Source organism: Festucalex cinctus, chromosome 10, assembly GCF_051991245.1.
Source record: "Festucalex cinctus isolate MCC-2025b chromosome 10, RoL_Fcin_1.0, whole genome shotgun sequence".
NCBI lineage: Eukaryota > Metazoa > Chordata > Actinopteri > Syngnathiformes > Syngnathidae > Festucalex > Festucalex cinctus.
Window position 1 is genome coordinate 10,723,472 of NC_135420.1, and position 19,894 is coordinate 10,743,365.

General features: G+C 39.4%; 1 protein-coding gene across 1 annotated transcript in view; it reads right to left on the bottom strand.

The window, feature by feature from the left end:
• The window catches only part of adamts10 (ADAM metallopeptidase with thrombospondin type 1 motif, 10), a 52,284-nt gene that overhangs the window by 28,599 nt on the left and 3,791 nt on the right, over window positions 1-19,894 (bottom strand). The window contains exons 2-7 of the mRNA XM_077535017.1: window positions 14,455-14,841; window positions 10,672-10,814; window positions 10,385-10,594; window positions 5,749-5,917; window positions 5,270-5,472; window positions 1,442-1,525 (exon numbers count right to left, since the gene is read on the bottom strand). Of these exons, the coding sequence (XP_077391143.1) occupies window positions 1,442-1,525; window positions 5,270-5,472; window positions 5,749-5,917; window positions 10,385-10,594; window positions 10,672-10,814; window positions 14,455-14,557 (912 nt within the window). The 5' untranslated portion in view covers window positions 14,558-14,841. The remainder of the gene's footprint in view (window positions 1-1,441; window positions 1,526-5,269; window positions 5,473-5,748; window positions 5,918-10,384; window positions 10,595-10,671; window positions 10,815-14,454; window positions 14,842-19,894) is intronic.

The window sequence follows — 19,894 nt, forward strand, 5'->3', positions numbered from 1 at the left end:
AGTCAGTATCGATATCGGATTAATACAGCATTAAAATATCGATCTCGTAGTTTAGTTTCAGTTTGGCTCCTTTATGCACTGCTGCGGTTTGGTGAAACAGATAACGGGCATATCACAGTAGTGTGTTTCGATCATGGGCCATCACGTGACTTAGTAGCTCATATTTGTAGTAGTTTGAACACTTACAAAAAATGTTGTTTTTTCTGTATGTTTTATATTTGCCGTTGCATGATAATCTTTAACATCTTGTTTATTTAGGTTGGAAAAGAAGTGAAGAAGGCAGCATTTTTAGTTTTTTTTTTGTATTTGTAGTTTCTTAACAGTATATGATAAAGTAGTTGTTTAAATTACTTTTCCTATGATCACTTTGTGTACTTTAAGAACGTTAAAAAAAATATTTTTTCATGGTTGGAATGTTTCTGGAGGAAAACATTGATAAAGTATTTTCTATTCATCAATTAACTTTGTCCTAATTTTGTCCTAAAAAAAAAAGAAACATAACAGCACTTAAAGCTTGAAATGTCATTTTGAATAAGCAATTCAATGATACAGCTACCTTAATTATATACTAAAATTTTCAAAAAGTATCTATCTATATCAGTATCGGCGATATTGTATTTATTTGGTATCGCATCAATACCAACATTTTTTCAATTGAAAGGAAAGCTCTATTGGACAGTTGTTTTGGAGATTGTGGCAATGACTGCTGCGTTGAGTCAATCCAAGACTTGTACTACAGTTAAGCATCGCGGTGTCATCACATCTGGCAGCAGAGGCCGCTGCGAGAGCTCAACTTTCCATTTTATTGCTTTAAATCACTCTCTGCATCCAATCACACGCATGGATGCATGATAAGTGAGAGGGTCCGTTCTGGTTTAATGCGATTACATAGAGCAGAAGGAAAGGAGTATCCTGCTGACCGCAGCTGGCTACAACTTGTAACCAAGGAATGCATGTGGCGACATAAAAATGGAATCGTCTCATCCCGCAGTCCCTCTTTTCTGGGCACACTGCGCTCCTGATTTGTCTTTCCAGGGGCAGAGCACTTTTTTTTTCTCAGACTTGGAAACTCGACGTAGAACCTCTTACCAAAACTGCTTTCAATATCCTCCCAACCTCAATCCAACAATCCTTGGAGCAAGGATAGTCGCACTAATGAGCCTAACATTTATTTCCTCAAGCCAAGTGGTGAGTTATGGAGCTAATTTTTAGGCTGTAGGTAAAGTATGAATCATTACTCTTTCCCTTTTGGGACAGCTTGAGGAAACCTCAAAGCCACATCGTAATGACAGTTTAATACATCTTCATCCATAAAACCACAAGCAGGTCAACATTAGACTGCATCCTGCAGCGCTGTCTCACCGCACACCCTCAATGGAAAGCTAATACATTTATTCATCAGACACAATTTGGACACGACAGGAGAGGTTACGGTACGTACCTGGTCCTCCATGAGCAAGATGAGTCGTGTCACCACGATGTTGACTGCATTCCCCAGGCTAGAATCCTGGAACAGTTTGGCAACCTGACCTCCAGGGAAACAAGAAAAGACCAGTCTTAAAAAGCTTTTTTTCAGTAGAATGGGGAAGAACGAGGTGGTTCGAAAGACAGAAATGAGAACATGTTCAAAATGAAACTGTGTATTGCGTTAGTGATGGATGGTAACTGTGAAGTCCAGTGAGAAACAAAAGAGTAAAAAAAAAAAAAGAGTTCAGATTCCTAAACTCTACTGAAGGCTGCTCTGCATGTGAGTATTACGAGTTAAAGTGAACAAAACCAACAACTGGCACCCCAAGCAAGCTGTACTCTTGTCGTTACAGGCATCAACTGTAATTTGGCCCCCTTTGCTCCATAGCACTAGAACGGCTTGTATAGAACCTGCTATTCAACAATAGCTACCAAACAACCATTCATTAGGCGCATTCCTAATGTGTGTGTATTGGTATACGTGAGGAAGTGGTGTTGAGTGATTCCCAATGATACAAAATGGTGCAGCCGGACAAAATACAGTATACAAACTCACCCTGTGGTATTATCCCATCTTTTGGAGAGACATGTTTTAATCCAACTCAGACACCTGCTTCTAATATAGTTATCTTTATCATCTTGTGTTCTCCTGAAGTTTTTAATATTCTATGCTGTTTTCTTATTGTGTTGTTATTTTGTTGTATTTGCAGTATGTAAAGCACATTGTATGAATAACTTGCATTGTCTAGACAAGCCTGAGTTGGTTTACCCTCTGATCTATAACAACTTCTACTCTTCTGGGAAGACTTTCTACAAGATGATTGCACCCATGGGTATTTTTGTGCATTCATCCAAAAGGGTCTTTTTGATGTCAGAAGTCTGGAAAGAGGACTCAAAATCTCTTCTAGTTTATCTCAGATGTGTTTGATGTGGTTGGGGTCAGGGCCTCTCAAGTGCTTACACACTAAACTCATCAAATTATGCCTCTGAACATGCTGGAACAGAAAGGCTCTCCCGAAAATTTGGAAGTATAGAGTCCAAAATGACTCTACTTTTGTCTATGTAGCATAGAACCACAATTGGCTACTATACTGGTAGTACAGTGCTGTGAACAATATTTGCCCTCGTCTCAAATTCTTGCAACTCCAAAACCTTTTTGTTTTGTTTTTTAAAGTCACACAGAAGTTGACTTGCTGGCATGTTTTTGGATTGTTGTCCTGCTGCAGAACCCAAGTGTGCTTCAGCTTGAGGTCACAAACTGATGGAAGAACATTTTCCTTCAGGAATTTCTGGCAAACTGCAGAATTCAAGGTCCCATCAATCACAGCAAGTCTGGAAGGAGTAAAGCAGCCCCAGACCATCAGACCAAACTACCACCACCATGTTTGAATTTTACGCCAGATGCAAGGACACGCACACCTTCCAGAAAGGTCAAACTTTCATCTCGTCAGTCCTTACAATATTTTCCTAAAAGTCTTTTTCTTTTCCACAAGTTGAACCTTTATGGTCTTTGTGGTCAGCAGTGGTTTTTGCCTTGGAATCCTGCCATTGATGTCATTTTGGCCCAGGGTCTTTCTCATTGTTAAGTCATGAACACTGAACTTAACTGAGGCGAGGAAGGCCAGCAGTTCTTTACAAATCGTCCTGGGTTCATTTGTGACCTCCTGAATGAGTCTTAGCTGTCATGTTAGGGGAATTTCAATAGGTCGGCTGTTAACCACAGTTGTTGTATGTTTTCTTCATTTGTGGATAATGGTTCTCACCGTAGTTCGCTGCAGCCTGAAAGCTTTTTTGTTTTTTATGTTAGTTTTTTTCCGAAAGAAGGGCTGACGGGTTGAAGCCATGGCTTATTGATCCCTGTCCCCAGAATTCTTTTAGACGCATCAATCATCAATAGGAATGGCTTTGTAATGCTTTCCAGACCGATAGATGCCAATTCCTTTATTTCCCATTTGTTCCTGAACTTTGTTGGATTGCGACATTTTTTTTAGCATCAAAACAGTCATGACTCGGGTCATGCAGGAGTAAGGTTTGGCTCTTGTCTCATGTCTGGGGTCACGCCTGGGTTAAGTTTGAGTAGAGTTCATTACCGTGCGCCAGAGTTCACGACCCGTTACGTGTCTGTTTTGGTATTGATGTAACAGCATCCATGTTCAACTAGATTTAGGCTTTATGATGTTATATGATGTTTGGAACTCTCTGTAAGAACTATGTTATGTCGGGAATCTTTAATCGCGTTACGGAGGAATCTTTTTTGCTATAGGATGTTTGTTGATGTCAGGAACTATCTGTAATTACTGGGTTAACAGCCAATCAGTGAATTCCATGTCAGTACTGATACTCACATGTCTAGCCACAACCAACGAGATTGATTGGCTATCTATATAAGCTGTCTGAGGAATGTGCGTGTTGCCGGATTATTGCAAGCTGTTCCTCTGTGCGTTCCTGCAGCCCAAGGGGGCTTGGTGTCTCATGATTCTCAATGCATTCTCATTGTTTTTCGTTTAGTCAAGTTATGCGAATAAAGAGTTAAAATCTTATTTGTGTCTGCGCTCTGGGATCCAACCTCTCAGCACACAACAAAAACTTCATTTTGTCAAACAGGTTCTATATAAGGCAGGGGTGTCCAAACTTTTTCATTTGATGGCCACATAGAGAAAATCAGAAGGACACAAGGGCCACATAATGTTTTTGAGATAAATTGTGTTTAGTCCTAAAAATTGTACAAATAATTTCTTTGTGCTTTTGTATATTTAGAAAAATGCTACAGTACATAAACCAATTTATTTGTAATATGGCAGTAGGGTTACTATAGTTTTGGAATTTCTTATTTTAGTTTTTATTTCGTTTTGAGTTTTGTTTTTTAAATGTAGTTAGTTTTAATTATTTTTCAGGGTGGTTCTGTTAGTTTTTAGTAGTTTTAGTTCTTTAATAAATGCTTAGTTTTAGTTTAGTTACATTCAGTCTAAGTTTTAGTTTTTTTGTTTGTTTTTTAAATGTGTATTAATTGTGCGCAATATTTAAAAAACACCATGGTAGCAACGTCAACTGAAGGTGCTTTTCTATTGGCTGCTGCTAGATGACGTCACTTCTGTGTGACACTTTCAATCGTCATTATTCCGGTTTATATGAAAATAAATCTACTAAAAATCACATTTAAAATCATCCCCAAAGGCTCATGCATTAAATTAATTACCAAAGACTAAAACGAAGGACATGTTGCTATAATTATAGTTAGTTTTGAAAACAAATGTAGTTTCAGTTAGTTTTCGTTTTTTTAAAAAGCATTTTCGTTTTTATTTTATTTTGTTAATGAAATTGTTTTTTGAATTTTAGTTTTAGTTTTTTTCATTAGTTTTAGTTAACTAAAATAACCTTTAATGGCACCTGTGTTTTTCGACACCCTCGCTTCTTACTTTGACCATCTCCCAACATTTTTGTTTTTGTTTTATTTTAACTGTGCCAAATCAAATGCCATATTTAATATAAGTCGCGGGGCACCAAAAAATTGCAAATTGGGCCGCAAATTGCCCCCAGGCCGTAGGTTGGACACCACTGATTTAAGTGGTTTCTTAGGTGAATGAGTCAGGAGGAAATAAGGCTTGAGCATGGTCAGTAAAACATTACCTCAATTTTCAAAAAAAAAAAAAAAAGTGATTAGCTACAGTTAATTCATGATTTAACAAGGGGATCAGGTACTTATTCCACACAGGGACTAGATTGATACTTTATTAATCCTGCATGAAATTCTGAGAAGCAGTAGGTTCAACTTCATGTGTTTCTTGTGTGTAGTAAAACTTACAATATTCATGAGGGCCAGGATGTACTGCTCGATGTCCTTACGACCATGGTAGCCCACCATCATCTTATCAGCCACCACCAGCGTCTCCACATAGCGCTCCCAGCTCACCGAGCGCTTCAGTGGCAACTGGCCTCGGCCGACATGATGAGGAGGCGTCTTTAGCGTCCTCTGCCACCATGATGAGCTCTTCATAGACTTCTCATCTGAGGAATAATAATACCACATATTGTCTCAATGAAGTCTGAAGAATGATGTCTGAAAAACACTTTCCAAGAATAGTGGTTGCATAAAGGCTAAATTTTGATGCTATTTTAACTTTTATTTGTCATAAAATGAATCATGTATTTACTCAGCAACGCCCTGTAACACAGGCTCGGTCACAAGTGGGAACTCAGACACCACCGCAGTGCACAACGCAGCTGGCCATGTGGTTTGACTCTGGACCTTACTGCTACTTCTAAAATGGTTCCTATTCTTACCAATGACTCCACAAGATTGGCCCTTGTACTGATGGCGGAGCGATGAGCGCTTATAAACCACATGGGGGCGGCCCTCAGCTCTGTCCCCTCTCTCGGTTTTGGTGTGGTTAGCTGGTGAAATAAGGGGTTCAATCAGGTACTCTTCACCCCCAGCAACAATCACCCCCTGCTGCAGAGACAAAAGAAAACAAAACAACAATCACACATTCAGATCAAAACTAACTGTAAATTTTGATTCCATACCAGTCCTTTTGAATCTTTTTTTTTGGGGGGGGGGGTCTGTCTTTGATAAACTTGATTTTGATGGTTTAATGCAAGTCAGCTGCACTTGATTGTGTCTTCAAGTAACTTCCAATTTACAAGAAAAAGTAAAAAAAAAAAAAAAGTTCCAACAATAATGTTAATTCGACCGCTAACTAATGCTGGCTAGCTTACTAGCTTGTAGCATTGAGCCACTGTAATTGTGTGTCAAGTTGTTTTTCATCAAAAAGATGAGAGAAAATTTATGTGAAATAGTTTTAGATCCGAAATGTTCAACATTATCTGCTGAAAAAAAAAATGTGCAGGGGTAAAATGATTGTCCTGACTAAAACGTCGGCAGTTTTTGTTGACTAAAACTATCCATCCATCCATCCATTTTCTGTACCGCTTATTCCTCACAAGGGTCGCGGGGGGTGCTGGCGCCTATCTCAGCTGGCTCTGGGCAGTAGGCGGGGGACACCCTGGACTGGTTGCCAGCCAATCGCAGGGCACACAGAGACGAACAACCATCCACACTCACAAGCACACCTAGGGACAATTCGGAGCACCCAATTAACCTGCCGTGCATGTCTTTGGAATGTGGGAGGAGACCGGAGTACCCGGAGAAGACCCACGCGGACACGGGGAGAACATGCAAACTCCACCCAGGAAGGCCGGAGCCTGGACTCGAACCGGAGTCCTCAGAACTGGGAGGCGGACGTGCTAACCACTCGTCCACCGTGCCGCCCTGACTAAAACTAGACGAATGAAATTATGTCCTCTTGGACTAAAAGACTAAAATGCTACATTTAAAGTCGACTAAAAGTTGACAAAATGAAAAATGCCTGATGAAATTAATGCTACACTATAGCATAGTACAGGGAGTCCTCGAGTTAAGGCGCACTCGACCTAAAGCGTTTCGACTTTACAACGGTTACGCATGGTCCGCCATTTTGGCTCCTCGTCCGTCATATAGCCCGCAGTGTTTTCCCCTCGTCCCCTATTTAGGCCTTAGCTAGTACTAACGCTTGTACATTTGTGGGAGTATCTTTGGCTTTTTTGCCCTCTTTTTTTCCACATCATGGCCCCAAAGAAGAAGAAAGCTACGTCTTCTATCAATGTTGGTCCAGCCAAAAGAAAAACAATTACCATGGAAACGAAGCTAAACATCATAAAAAGATCGCAGAAAGGAGAGACACCAACAAACATTGGCAAAGACTGGGGCTTCAGTCGGACAGCATCTTATTTTAATGTATTTTAGATTTTTTTTTAATGCAAATTATTTTGATGTAAATATTGACTTTAATGGGGAAATTCGACTTAAGTCTAAATTCAGATTACATTACTACCGTAGGAATGGAACTACGACGTAACGAGGACTCCCTGCATTACTGTGTAGTCACAGCATCCATCATCGATACTCTAATCAGTCTTAGTTGGAAAGCACATAGAGCCTGAATGTGACACATGGAACACATTCAGACCAAGCCATGTGAAAGTACGCATGAGAAGAGTGAGATGAACCCGTTACACACAGGGTGACAACACTTTAGATTTGGTTTAGATGTGCCCACCAGCATCACCGCGGCAGCTATCAAAGAGCATCTAATCCCATAATAAAGTTAGTGATGCTCCCATGGACATACCACCCGCTCGCTGGATGAATGTGTTCATGCTGGCCTGCCCAACAGTAATTAAGTGTGCGGTTTAGTTACGCTTTGTGAACACATCTAATCCTCAGCCGCGCATGCGAGTGTTATTGCGGGGCCTGCTGTGTGTGGTGAGAGGATACACAGCTACACTGAGATAGGACGGCAGGAAAATGCGCTGGGACAAGTAAAATGATCAGCGTCAGATTTCAAAACGTTCACACATCTCTGCTCTTTCAGCAAGTCCCTCTGTTGAGGTGCCCGGAGGTGACTTCATGAGGCAGCTCAGATGGAAATAATAGTTTACAAAAGGATAAACAAAACTTTCAGACGTTTGCTTGAGTACATATTTAAGTCTTTTGTGAGCTGTCATGTTGACTTAACGAGCTCCTACATTTCCCAAACAAGAGATGCGTGGTCAGCAGTGTTAAGCAACTGGGTATTATGTATCTGGAATTTTCAGAGCATTTGGATGTACCCTTTTTGCGGTTCAGTGTTAGGACAAAGCATAAAGGGTTTCTACGTATTGAGCTGGCCCTCTTTTCTCCTGGTGCCTTCTGTACAACACTGTGAATGCCTCTTTATGAGATTAGTGTTCAAATGTGCCTGCAGTCAGGGCATACACTTTCAAATCTGATCAAGATAAACCAGGGGTCTAGACCACAGTGTGATGTTTTATGGCTCCCTAACTGACATCAAAGTTTAATGATAAATTAATGCGGCCAATGCATTTTTTACCCTGATGTAACTAGGGTGGCCAGACGTCCAGATTTAGGCCGGACAGTCCTAATTTCCATTTAGTGATGTGTCCTGCATGACCGGACGCTGGTTTGTCCTCCTTTTAAAGAAAATGAGCCGCGGTTGATTTTATGTGATCCAATATCAGCCCCACCCCACGTTTGACACAAGTTATCTGTGATTGGCCAAAAGTGGCTTCAGTTAAAAATCTTGTATATTATCGGTTCAATAAATGTAAACAAAGGTCCACATGTGGCTATCTGACAAGTTCATATCATGGTTTTTCCCTGTGTACCAAATTTGGAGGCGGCCACCTCCACCTAATTTGTTCAACACCTCCAGCCGGAGCAACTGATATCGCTCATCACAGCGCTCCAGCTGCGTTGATTGAGCTTGGCAGCAACGTATTTCAACTGCAGTTGCAATGTTGCGCCATTATGGAGTCGATATATCAACAGCAATGCACCGGAAAGACCCAAAGCAACAACCAAAGAAGAAACAGCTTTCTTTTTTTTTTTCCTTAAAAAAAAAAACAAAAAAAACAAAAAAAAAAAGAAAACCTTTATTGTGCCGAAGAGGAAACGGATCACGACGCAACCATTGCACATGCCCATTTCCTGGTTGTAACAACAGCTGATACCAAAATGCCGATACCACTAGTAAATAAAATTCCCCACCCAAAAATGACAGATGATTATAAAGAAAGACCTATACTATCCCAATATAATATTTTTCCTTAAAATTGCATGAAATGAATGGCAACTTTGTATTCATATCATTTCTAATTTCTAGTCCCTGATCGTAAAATGGCTGCAGGAGGACGGCTGATAATAGTATCTGTCGCTGTTGCAAGTACCGATACCTTAAAATAAGACCGGTATTGGCACCGTTACGATACCTGGTGTCAGTAGTCACCCATCATAGTCAGGAAAAACCCTGCGATATCCTCGCCGACTTTTTTGACAGCAGCGAAAAGGTAGCAAAAAGGCAGCGCTAGCAATAATGCCAAAACGCCAGACATCTTTTAATATTGAATGGACGAAAGAGCACAATTTCCTGGCCAAATGCAGTCGAGACTTGTTTCACGGTTTGCCGTCACGTAACCCAGAGCATTTAGTGTTTGTTTTTTTTTCCTACCATAGCTTCGCCTCATGACAGCTTTCGGCAAAACATAATTCTAAAGTGACACCAAGTGGAAGGAAAAGATATCCTGTCATCCAGTCCCTGTCATGTCTTCTTCAAAATCTGCCATCAAGAGAATGGTTGGCGACAAGAACAGCCAATTTCATGAAAAACAGGAGACGGAGGGCTCTACTTTCCTAGATGCGCTCAGCATAAAAACTGGCGCATCTTGAATTTCCTGCAGCGGCAAGTCTACACTACAGTATTTGGGAACTTGGCAGATGAAGCAGGTCTAAGTTGTGGCGCAGGCGTGTAACGTGATTTTGGTGGATTTGATGCATGAGCATATGCAGGCAGACAGATTCTGAGCACATGGACATGGGAAGGTATCCAAGTGCGCACTTGAAAACTGTGATCTGTGGCCAACTTTACATCATCCAAGAGGTCTACTTGCAGTTCCTTATAAACGTACTTTGCAAGCTTCGATCTTCTGCATGTACTCCAGTGAGTCCATTTCTGCTTGCGTTGTGACTGTGTGTGGGCTTCCTCTAACTTTAACTCTAAATTTTCCTTATATGTGAAAGTGAGTGCGGATGGTTGTCTGTCTACGTGTCATGTGATTGTCTGAACTTAGGCTGAACTGAACTTAATCTAGGTTATACCATATCTCGCCCAAAGTCATCAGGCCCCAGTTCACCTATGACCCCCAAAAGGATAAACCATCTAATAAATGGATAGATGATGGCAACAGGTTGATTATAATTAGTTTGATTTCCATTAATTTATTTTTATTCATTCATCTAGCTATTTTGTTTCAGTTTATGCGTAAATGATTTGGCTTTTTAATCTGGTGACGTAAAAAAAAAAAAAAAAAAAAGCACTCTTACCAGGCCGTTACAGTTGCTGAGGGCCACTTTGCTAGAGTGTGGCTGGTCCTGGAGGTGTCCTACATAATGGCAGTGGGGAGAGTAAGGATGACTCCAGGCTAATCTGCCTCTTTTCCAGTACTCCACCCTAAACTGGCGGGATAACAGGCCTCCCTGTAGCGTGAGGTTCAGCAGAAAGTTGTTGCGTGACGTAGATAGCTGGTAGTAGAGCTGAGGGATAGACAAAAGTTAGGGTTGAATGTAAGCTACATTTCATAGCGACAATACTACAAATTAAAAAATTATACAGAGGTGTCAAGTGATGTCGTTTCTTCTGTGCTGCGTCTTCTTCTGTGGTACTGAGAGGCTTTTGCGTGCAGCGTCTCTCCATCAGGTCCGACACGTACTGGAATTGCAATCTCATACTGACCAAGACTGGACAGGAAGGCAGCTATGGAAGGAGACAAAATAAGAGTAAAAATTCTAAATAAGGTCACTTGGATATTAGATTTATCACACATTACTTTTAAGAGGCTGAGTTAACACACGAAAAATTCTTTACAGTGCTGTATGCATCCCGACTGGTCTCTAAACCCAACATTTTGATTAATGTTGTGTTTGTAGAATAGGAGTTAAGCAGCAAAATCCACCTGTATTTATCCATCACAGGGCGGCCATTTTGCCACTTGCTGTTGACTAAAAATGACATCAACATTGCTCAGGGCTCAGGTAGCAACCAATCACGGCTGAGCCGTAATTGGTTTGTTCTAATTTGCACTAGCGTCTGGTGGAAGAAAATTACAGTCCAAAAAGACAAAACAGTCAGCATTAGTTTCAGAAACTTAAGTCTCACAGCAAATGTAGCCTTCTTTCATCCAATGTCTGGCCTCTGGAGAGCGGAAGCAGACACACATGGTTCAAGAATTTGTCATTTTAAAAAAAAAGCAAAAAAAAAAAGCATTTCCTCTTCACACAAACAATCAGACAGGTGCTATTACCTTCACACTAATGGCAATAAATGGGAACGTGTTTATTAGTCTTCCATGGATGACAGACCTCACAAGAATAAACTATAAAATGTATTAGTCACAAACACGACATCAATGAAATCCACAATGGATCGAATTGAATTTACATCAATTCAAAAAGATCATGAAATACTGCTGGAAGTCAAAAACAAAATGATTTAATAGTTAATAAGTGTGTCTGTGTTGCTTTTAGAGTTGCTTCAAGTCACGTAGCAATAAATTTGCAACAGATGTTGCAGTACAGTGTTTGGGTATCTTAACAGAACACCACCACTGTGTCTTAACCACATTCGACCAATTAGCAGGAGACATTTACATGCATGGTTAGACAGTGATGACAGCTCTCATGCTCATATATTGATTGGTTGCACATGATTCTACAGGCATGCAGACACACCCCTTGACTTCATATCTTTAAAAAAAAAAAATGTGACAGTAACATCTGTTTTAAACACTTTCTATTGTGTTTTCTGGTGAAGCACTTTTTCTGACTAAGAGGAACCTTTGAAAAACATGTTTTTATAGTTTTTAACTGCAGATTGAATGTATTCATACATCAAGACTCATGACAATAGAAATGTGTTAACGTGCTAAATTTAGGTAATCTCATAAATGCTGCCAAACATCTATGAGCAGGGCATCACCCAGGTTTCTCTTATCGGCAGTGGAAGGAAATACTCTGAATGGAAAATGGTCCTCCCTTAACACAGGGCATGAGGTCAACAGCCTCTCATACCAAAAGCCTCTTTTGAAACAATAGTCACAAGAGCAGTAATCTACAGTGATATACTAGAAACACCAATAAATGTGGAGGGAGTTTCCTGTATATTAAGTTCCACTAACAGACTTTCACAATGGTGGAGCATGAGAGCTCTTCAGAGGAGCGGAACATTTCTTAAAAAAAAAAAAATGCCCAACAGAACACTGTAAATAATAATTATTTTTATGAATATGTTAATTGATATTGTATCTGAAATAATAAATGTTTTTTCTTTTCTCTAAGTTTTATTTGTTAGTCTGAAACTGTTTTAGCAGTGTCTCTTCTTGTTATAATAATGTCAACTGGGCACAGTCAGTGTGTTTCCCATTTAGTGTGAAGGGGAACTTGATTAACGTGTGCCAATATATCAAGGGTTTTACTTGGTCATATTGCATCCTAATTAGGGATGGGAGAGTACCGATACCAGGTATCGGTATTGGGAAGATTATTTCAAAGCATCAGTACTCGCGATGGAGGCCGATACCAGCTAGAAATTAGAAAAATAATTTCATGCAATTTTAAGGCAAAATGCTATTTTGGCATATGTAGGTCTTTATTTAAAATTTTATACCATATATTTTGGGGGGATGAAATTGTATGTATCAAAAGCACTAGGGGTGTCAGTACTTGGTATCGGTGACTACTGAAGAGTTGAGTTCTGGTATCAGTCTAAAAAAAATGTGGCGTCAAACATCCCTGATCATAATCGTATGAGTCAAAAAAAAGCAGACCTAATTTATGTGTATTTTTTATGTATCTAATATTTTTGTTATACTCATTTTCTTCACTTTGATGAAATTTGAGGTTTACAGTTCAACGCACTATGAGAGGTATCACAAAAACATGAATGAAAATAATACTTGGGCTCATTTTAGACTTTGGTGTTCTTCTGTTTGAATTGCTTTAACTTTAAATGTGATGCTATTTCTATAATATACAGTATGTAATCCTGGAGTGGAAATTACATTGTTTGTGCTGTTACAAAGAAACTAAAGAGCAGTACAAAGAGGTATCCAAAAATGGCAAATGGCAATTCATTTATATAGTGCTTTTCCACCTTACAAGGCCCTCAAAGTGCTTTACATTTTCACGACCCATTCACCTACTGATGACGCAGCATCAGGAGCAATTGGGGGTTCAGTATCTTGCTCAAGGATACTTCGACGTGTTCACAATGTCATGGGATCGAACCAACAACCTCTGGGTTGGGAGACGACCACCATACCACTGATCCACGCCGCCCCATTAAAAAAAAATATATATAAATAAATAAATAAATAAATAAATAAATAAAACCAAAAAGTTAAAAAAAAAAAAAAAAAGCCCAAACTTGCTGCAGGCTGTCTTGAATAGCCATTAGTCCTCATGTACCTACATAAATACAGACACTAACAAAAAACATACACTGGTCATCATTGGACCCATAAAAAGACACTTTCAACAGCCTACCAGTGAACTTATCTCATTAATTTGTGTGTATTATGACATCTGTAAAGATTTGGTGTAACATAAATACAATATACAAATACAAACAGGCATACCCAAGTGAAGTTGAATTTGCTGTAGGTGAACGTTAGCAAACACCTATTTGTATGCACACTGAAAACAGTTTTTACAGTGAGTTGCAAATTTGCATACGATTTCATTTTTGTCACAGGATAAATAATTTTGTATTGTTATATTAAGAAAAAACTAAGATATGTTACCGCAAACAAAAACGTCCTGCAAAAGAAAACTTATATCATTCTGAATGGCACACATTTAGCACCATTGGCTGTGATGGGGCCAGAGGTCATGTTTAGGAAATATACAGTTACATCCTTGTTCAGGATGGCGAGACATCTACACTCTTTGCCCTAGAGCGATTTTGGTAATTCTAGACTCACGCGTGTGTGGAAGGGCACTGAGAGACATGGATCTATTTGGTGAAATGTGAGGTGGGCGGCAACGCGTCTGTGCTACAGATCTGTGAAGGGGGTGCAGTGGAGTCAGGAAATGCAGGGGAGGGGGGGACTCAAGCTTGTAGGACTTTGGTGAAGCCCATTGAGGTGGTCACCTGCACCCCCTATCAGAATGTGAAGCATTTTGGCAAGGTGAGTTTCAAACCATAAAATAATCAAACATGTATGAAATATTTTGTTTGTACTGTATCTATCTTATTAAGTGCCCTGCAATTGCAACTTTTTTGCTTCCAAGTTTCTTTTTCGAATGAATGGACACAGATAAGTGAGCCTGGTCGACCTCCATGGCGAGTTTCGTGTTTGGGTTTACAGTTAGCTGCTAAGTCGTAACCGTCTCCTCACCTTGTGACTGTGCAAACTCATCTCTGCGTCCACCTGCGACCTCTGTGGCACCCATGACGACGACGACAGTGCAGATCAGAGCAGTCCTCCATAGCGTTTCCATGGTTACTACAGTAGTAGCTATAGTAACAAAATTCAGTGCAGTGGTCCCCGGGCCTTGGTCCCAACATGTCTCCTGTCCTCTCTGGTGCCCCCTCGCCTAGCAGTGGGACAGCACGACGCTCTGATTGGCCATGGCTTCAGGAAATGTGCAGTCAGACATGACAGCCTCTCTCGAGCGTCTCTCAGCCAGTAATGATGGATCCAGTAGGAGGCCTCAAGACGTAAACAGACCCGCGAGGAAACCAGTTCAGAGGCAAAGACAGGAACAAACTCCTCGTCGCAGCCCTGTAAAGGGAAAGTTTAACTGCATGAGGGAAATTGGAGAACAGGATGGAACAAGGCAAATGTAGGCTTTGTGAGAAATAAAGCTGTTCTATAATACGTAAACCAGAGTAAAAAGGGTCACAGGCTTGAGCTCACCACCGAGCATTGCATGTCTCAAAGCTAATCAATCCTGGCTTTGGCAAAGGCCACACACCCTATCTTTCACTCTGATGGTCAAAGACAACAGCAAGTTCAAACCTGAGGCCCCCCGGGCCTCACTCCTTAAGCTGCCTGCCCACCGGAAAGAGGCAAAGAAAGAGACACAAAGAAAGCATTGATGCTGTAAAACGCTGCGCTCACTGCCCAAACAGGGACTTAAGTGGGTATTATGTCAGAGATCTGGGGGTAAAATGAGCCAATTTGAGAGGAGCAGCAGGTTGCCATCACCGCTATGCTGGCTGGCCGTGCTGTTGGTTGCATGGCTGAGTGAGTTGCACGCTGAATGCTTGACTGTGCGGCTTATAATTGGCTGACTTTCTGGCAAGTCAACTGTTACTAGAGTCGATGTGAGACTAGGGGGGAAATGTTAAGAGCCGATAAGATAAAAGTTACGATTCATCAAGCACAAATCTAACTAGAATGGCATTCAGAAAAGTGCAGACCAAGATTATTGTAGTTCATGAAAACTAACAAAATAACTACAACTATAAATGGAAAAACATTTTCGTAAACAAAATTTTAAAAAATGAAAATGATCAAAAATTTAAAAACAAAAACTACATCTTATATGTAGAAAACTAACTAAAAATTACTTTAATTATAGCGAAAATGTCCTTTGTCTACATTTTTTTTCCCAATTTATATCGTATAAGAGCTTCCGGGTTAATTTTAAATGTATTTATTTTGGTATTGCTGTACAGAAGAAGGAAGGAGAAATAATTGCTTGAGAACTGTAGTTTACTATTTAGTTTACTTTATTATACATATACTTAGCAAAAATAGCAACTTTATTTTAATCTTTCACTCGACAAATACTACATGTATTTTAAAAAAAACTAATAATAAAACTAATAAAAACAAAACTAAAACAAAGCATTCTTAACAACAACCAAAAAAAAACTTACCAGGTTTAAAAAAAAATTAAAACTAACTTTAATTTTAAAGAGACAGTGTGAAGAAACGTTTGCCATCTAGTGGTGAACTAATAGAATGCAATGACCTAAGTTCAAAGTGCAGGGCTTTTTAAGCACGCGCACTACGGTGCCTCAGAGAGCCTACCACCAATTATTAAGTTTGTCTCCTTCAGGTATCCGTAACAGAAAGCCAAGTCTGAACTGTTAACAAAAATGAACAAATATTTGTGGAGCCTTATGCTATATTTGTGTTTGTTTGTTTGTTCATTAATGTGTTAATTAGCTGGATACTTGCTAGCACTCAGAAGATGAGATTATTTATCAACAGACCATTTCATTTTTAAAAATATATTTCTGAATCTCCAGATCTTTTTTTTTTTTTTATAATTTTTTCCTTCACCAGTATGCAATGCCTCTACAAAGTTTCACTATAAATTGTGCAGTCTTGCTACACCACACTGAGTACCACAAATCTGCAGATGCGCTTCAATGGAAAAACTGTATGGGGTTTTGAGGCCCAACATCCAAGGCTGGCTAATGTACTATTTTTTATTGAATAACAACAACAACAAAAAATCCATTGTCAAGCAAGACATGGATTGCTACAAAAGAAACGGGCAAAAAATAAATGAGTTTGGATACTCAGAGTCCATTCCTTACAAATCAGCCAATAGATGGCTATCAAAAGCAAGGTCGTAGAAGACGATAAAGTCACCCATCAGACAGCTTTCAGATATTCCAAGAAGCAAAAGGAAGAAAGCACATGCAGGAGATGGTAAGAAAGTTTTACCAATACCCAAATGATGTCCTCTTAACCATTAAAAACTCGCATCATACGCACGTGTTTTTGGAATGCGGGAGGAAACGGGAGTACCCGGTGAAAACCTACACAAGCACGGGGAAAACACACAGATTCCACACAGGAAGGCCGGAGCCCACATTTGAAGTCAGGATCTTACAACTGTGAGGAGGATGTGCTCACCACTCATCACCATGCCGGCACATTACAATCAAGTTTACCTATTTACAATGGTAGACTGTGATCAAGCCTATGCACAGTCTGTTCCTGTTATATTCTGACATACCAAACAGTTCACACCTGAGATGATGGCGCTATCTAAGTGAGTGACATATTTCCCTGGCCAGTTCATTCTGGAATTCACAGTGACTTGAAATATATGGCAAGGAGTTAAAGATGGAAAGCAGCAGTCCATAAATAAATGTCAGAGAGGCGATTATAATGATGTATAGCTTAGAAGCCTTCAACTGCAGGATATGAACGGCCACAGAAGTGCACATTGAAACGTCATTGAGCATTGATGCCAGACACAAAACCTGAAGCAGGCTTTCAATGTACAGTAAAGCTTTGCTATCGCCAGCATCAACTTTGTCATCTGCGTACTATTATCCAAAAATGTCAAAAAATTACACACAGCACAATCAATATAACCAATTACGCTGGATTTGAAATCAAGCACACTTCTTCAACTAAAACGCAATTTCATACTAATAGCAACTCGCGTGCTTTGCCTTCATTTTTTTAGTCTTTGAGTGCCATTCACGTGAATTGTCGTCAATGGGAAACCTAATGAGGAATGACGGAAATTATTGTCAACTATGATACATTTTTTGTTTAAAGAAATGTCTTAAGCAGCTCTGGTTTGATCATTATTCTGGGAAAATTTGAAGAAAAAAAAATAATACATTAATGATGGCTAGCAAATGACAGATTGGGTCTTTTTTTTTAATGATATCACGATGTCTCTCTCAGTGGAATGCGGAAATCCATGAACACGGCATCTCACTGGAAATTCAACCGTTACAATCAGCTTGTGATTGATCAAAGTGTTTGTCATGTTAACTCTACTACAATGAATGTCAAAAAATTGGGTCTAAAACAGCTGATTTTGGGTGAAACCCAGGCGTATTCTACTGCTGATTAGTAAAAATAAATAAAATAAAATAAAAAATAAAAAAAATAAAAAATTGAATAATGTAGAAGCAAACTTTTTTTGTGATGAAAGAGTGTAATCTGATTTGGTGGTTCCTTTTTACATAGTCATATAAGACACTATCTACTTTTGACCATAAGATTGATTTCAACCAAAAATATGCAGAAATCCATGGATCTGTAAGGCAATTGTACCTGCATAATATAGAAGAATTAAATAATGATGTTATCTCAATTCTGGGGGCAGTACTTTTCCTCCTTTATATGAATGATATTACAACTTTTTGAAATTGTTAAAATGCATTTTATTCGCAGATGACACCACTTTTTTTTATGTTGGGAAAAATATACATAAGGTATTACAAGTAATTGAGAAAGAGTTTCAGAAAATTATGAAGTGGTTCAATGCCAATAGACTGTCCATAAACATTCATAAAAGCAGATTTATGATTTTTAGCTGTAGGAATATTTATGTTGAAGCAACACTGTCAGTGCAAGGTACAGCAATAGAAAGGACTAATGAAAAAAGTTTTTAGGTATTGTTATTGATGAACACAACACGGAAATCACATATAGAATGTCAAATCTAAGGTATCACAAACTGTAGCAGTTTTACATAAGGCTAAACAATCATTGAACAAGAATGCTTTGTTATTATATAATTCATTGATTGTTCCATAACCGAACTATTGCATTGAAGTGTGGGGGTGTGCAGCCAAATCCCACACCGATTCCATCTTTCTTTTACAGGAACGTGCTATTCGTGTCGTTTGCGGCTGTGGATACAGAGACCACACTAATCCATTATCTATACAACTAAAAATTTTAAAATTTAATGAATTGATGGAGTTTAACCGTCTCAAATTAATGTTTAAAGCCCATCATGAAAGTTTACCAGTTAATATACAAATTAAATTAAAAAAAAAAGAGAGAGAAAGTGAGAATAAAGTAAGAGGGACAGATATTTCCTGTAAAACAAAATATAGAACAAAACAACAAGAACGATGTATTTCAACTCAAGGTGTCAGTTTATGGAACAATCTGGATTGTAAAACAAAATTATCCCAGTCTATCTGCATCATCAAAAACCTGACAAAAGCTCAATTATTAGAAAAATACATACAGCACAAGAACATGCTGCTGAATTATTACATAGAATTGTTATATTGAAACCATTTTGACAGACCGCTCACTGTCATTTACTTTGTGTTGATTATTTGTTGTTGTTGTTGATTAGATTTTTTATTTTATTTTTTTTAAGAAATGAAATAAATTGAATTGAATTGAATTGAATTGAATTGAATTGAATTGAATTGAATTGAATTGAATCTCTCTTCTATCAGTTACAAGACCAAGGGAAAGCAGGTTGGATAAGAACCAGAATCCCGACTCTCATTTTCATAGGGACCCCTTTCTTTTTACTGGACTCTGACTTTTCCGACTCGACATTGCAATGTCAGCTAAACTCCTACACTTCTCACTCCTCGAAAAGTCAGCCCTTCCCTCCCTTCCCTCCTTTCCTCAAAGCCGTCTGGGGGAGAGAAGAGCAAACGGAGACGCCACACGGGCCCAGATGGCTGGCAGCTCACCAACTGCAGCCAAAGGTAATCGGAAGCAGATGGGAAACCTTTTGGTGACGAGAGCAGGGGAGCAAGTTTCCTTGTGAAAAAGAGGAGGGAATCACAGCAAAGCTCTGGGGAGTGAAGGAAAGACAGCAGAGTGTGACCTGCTCAGGGCAGCCGAGAGCACCAAGTACATTATTGTCTTATGGTCATTTTAAGCAGCACTGGGATGGCACAGTAAAACACTGAGTGCTCTTTGTACTGTTACCGCTTCCCTTCTACACTTTGTGGAACAAGTGAAAGTCTCTCTCTTCCCCTCCCTCAGGCTTTCTCCCAGTCATTTCCTGCACAAGCCCAAGTCCACTACGTTTCATTACCTCTGCTCCCACTCTCAATTTATGGAGAGGCTTATTAAACTTGCAGCTTGA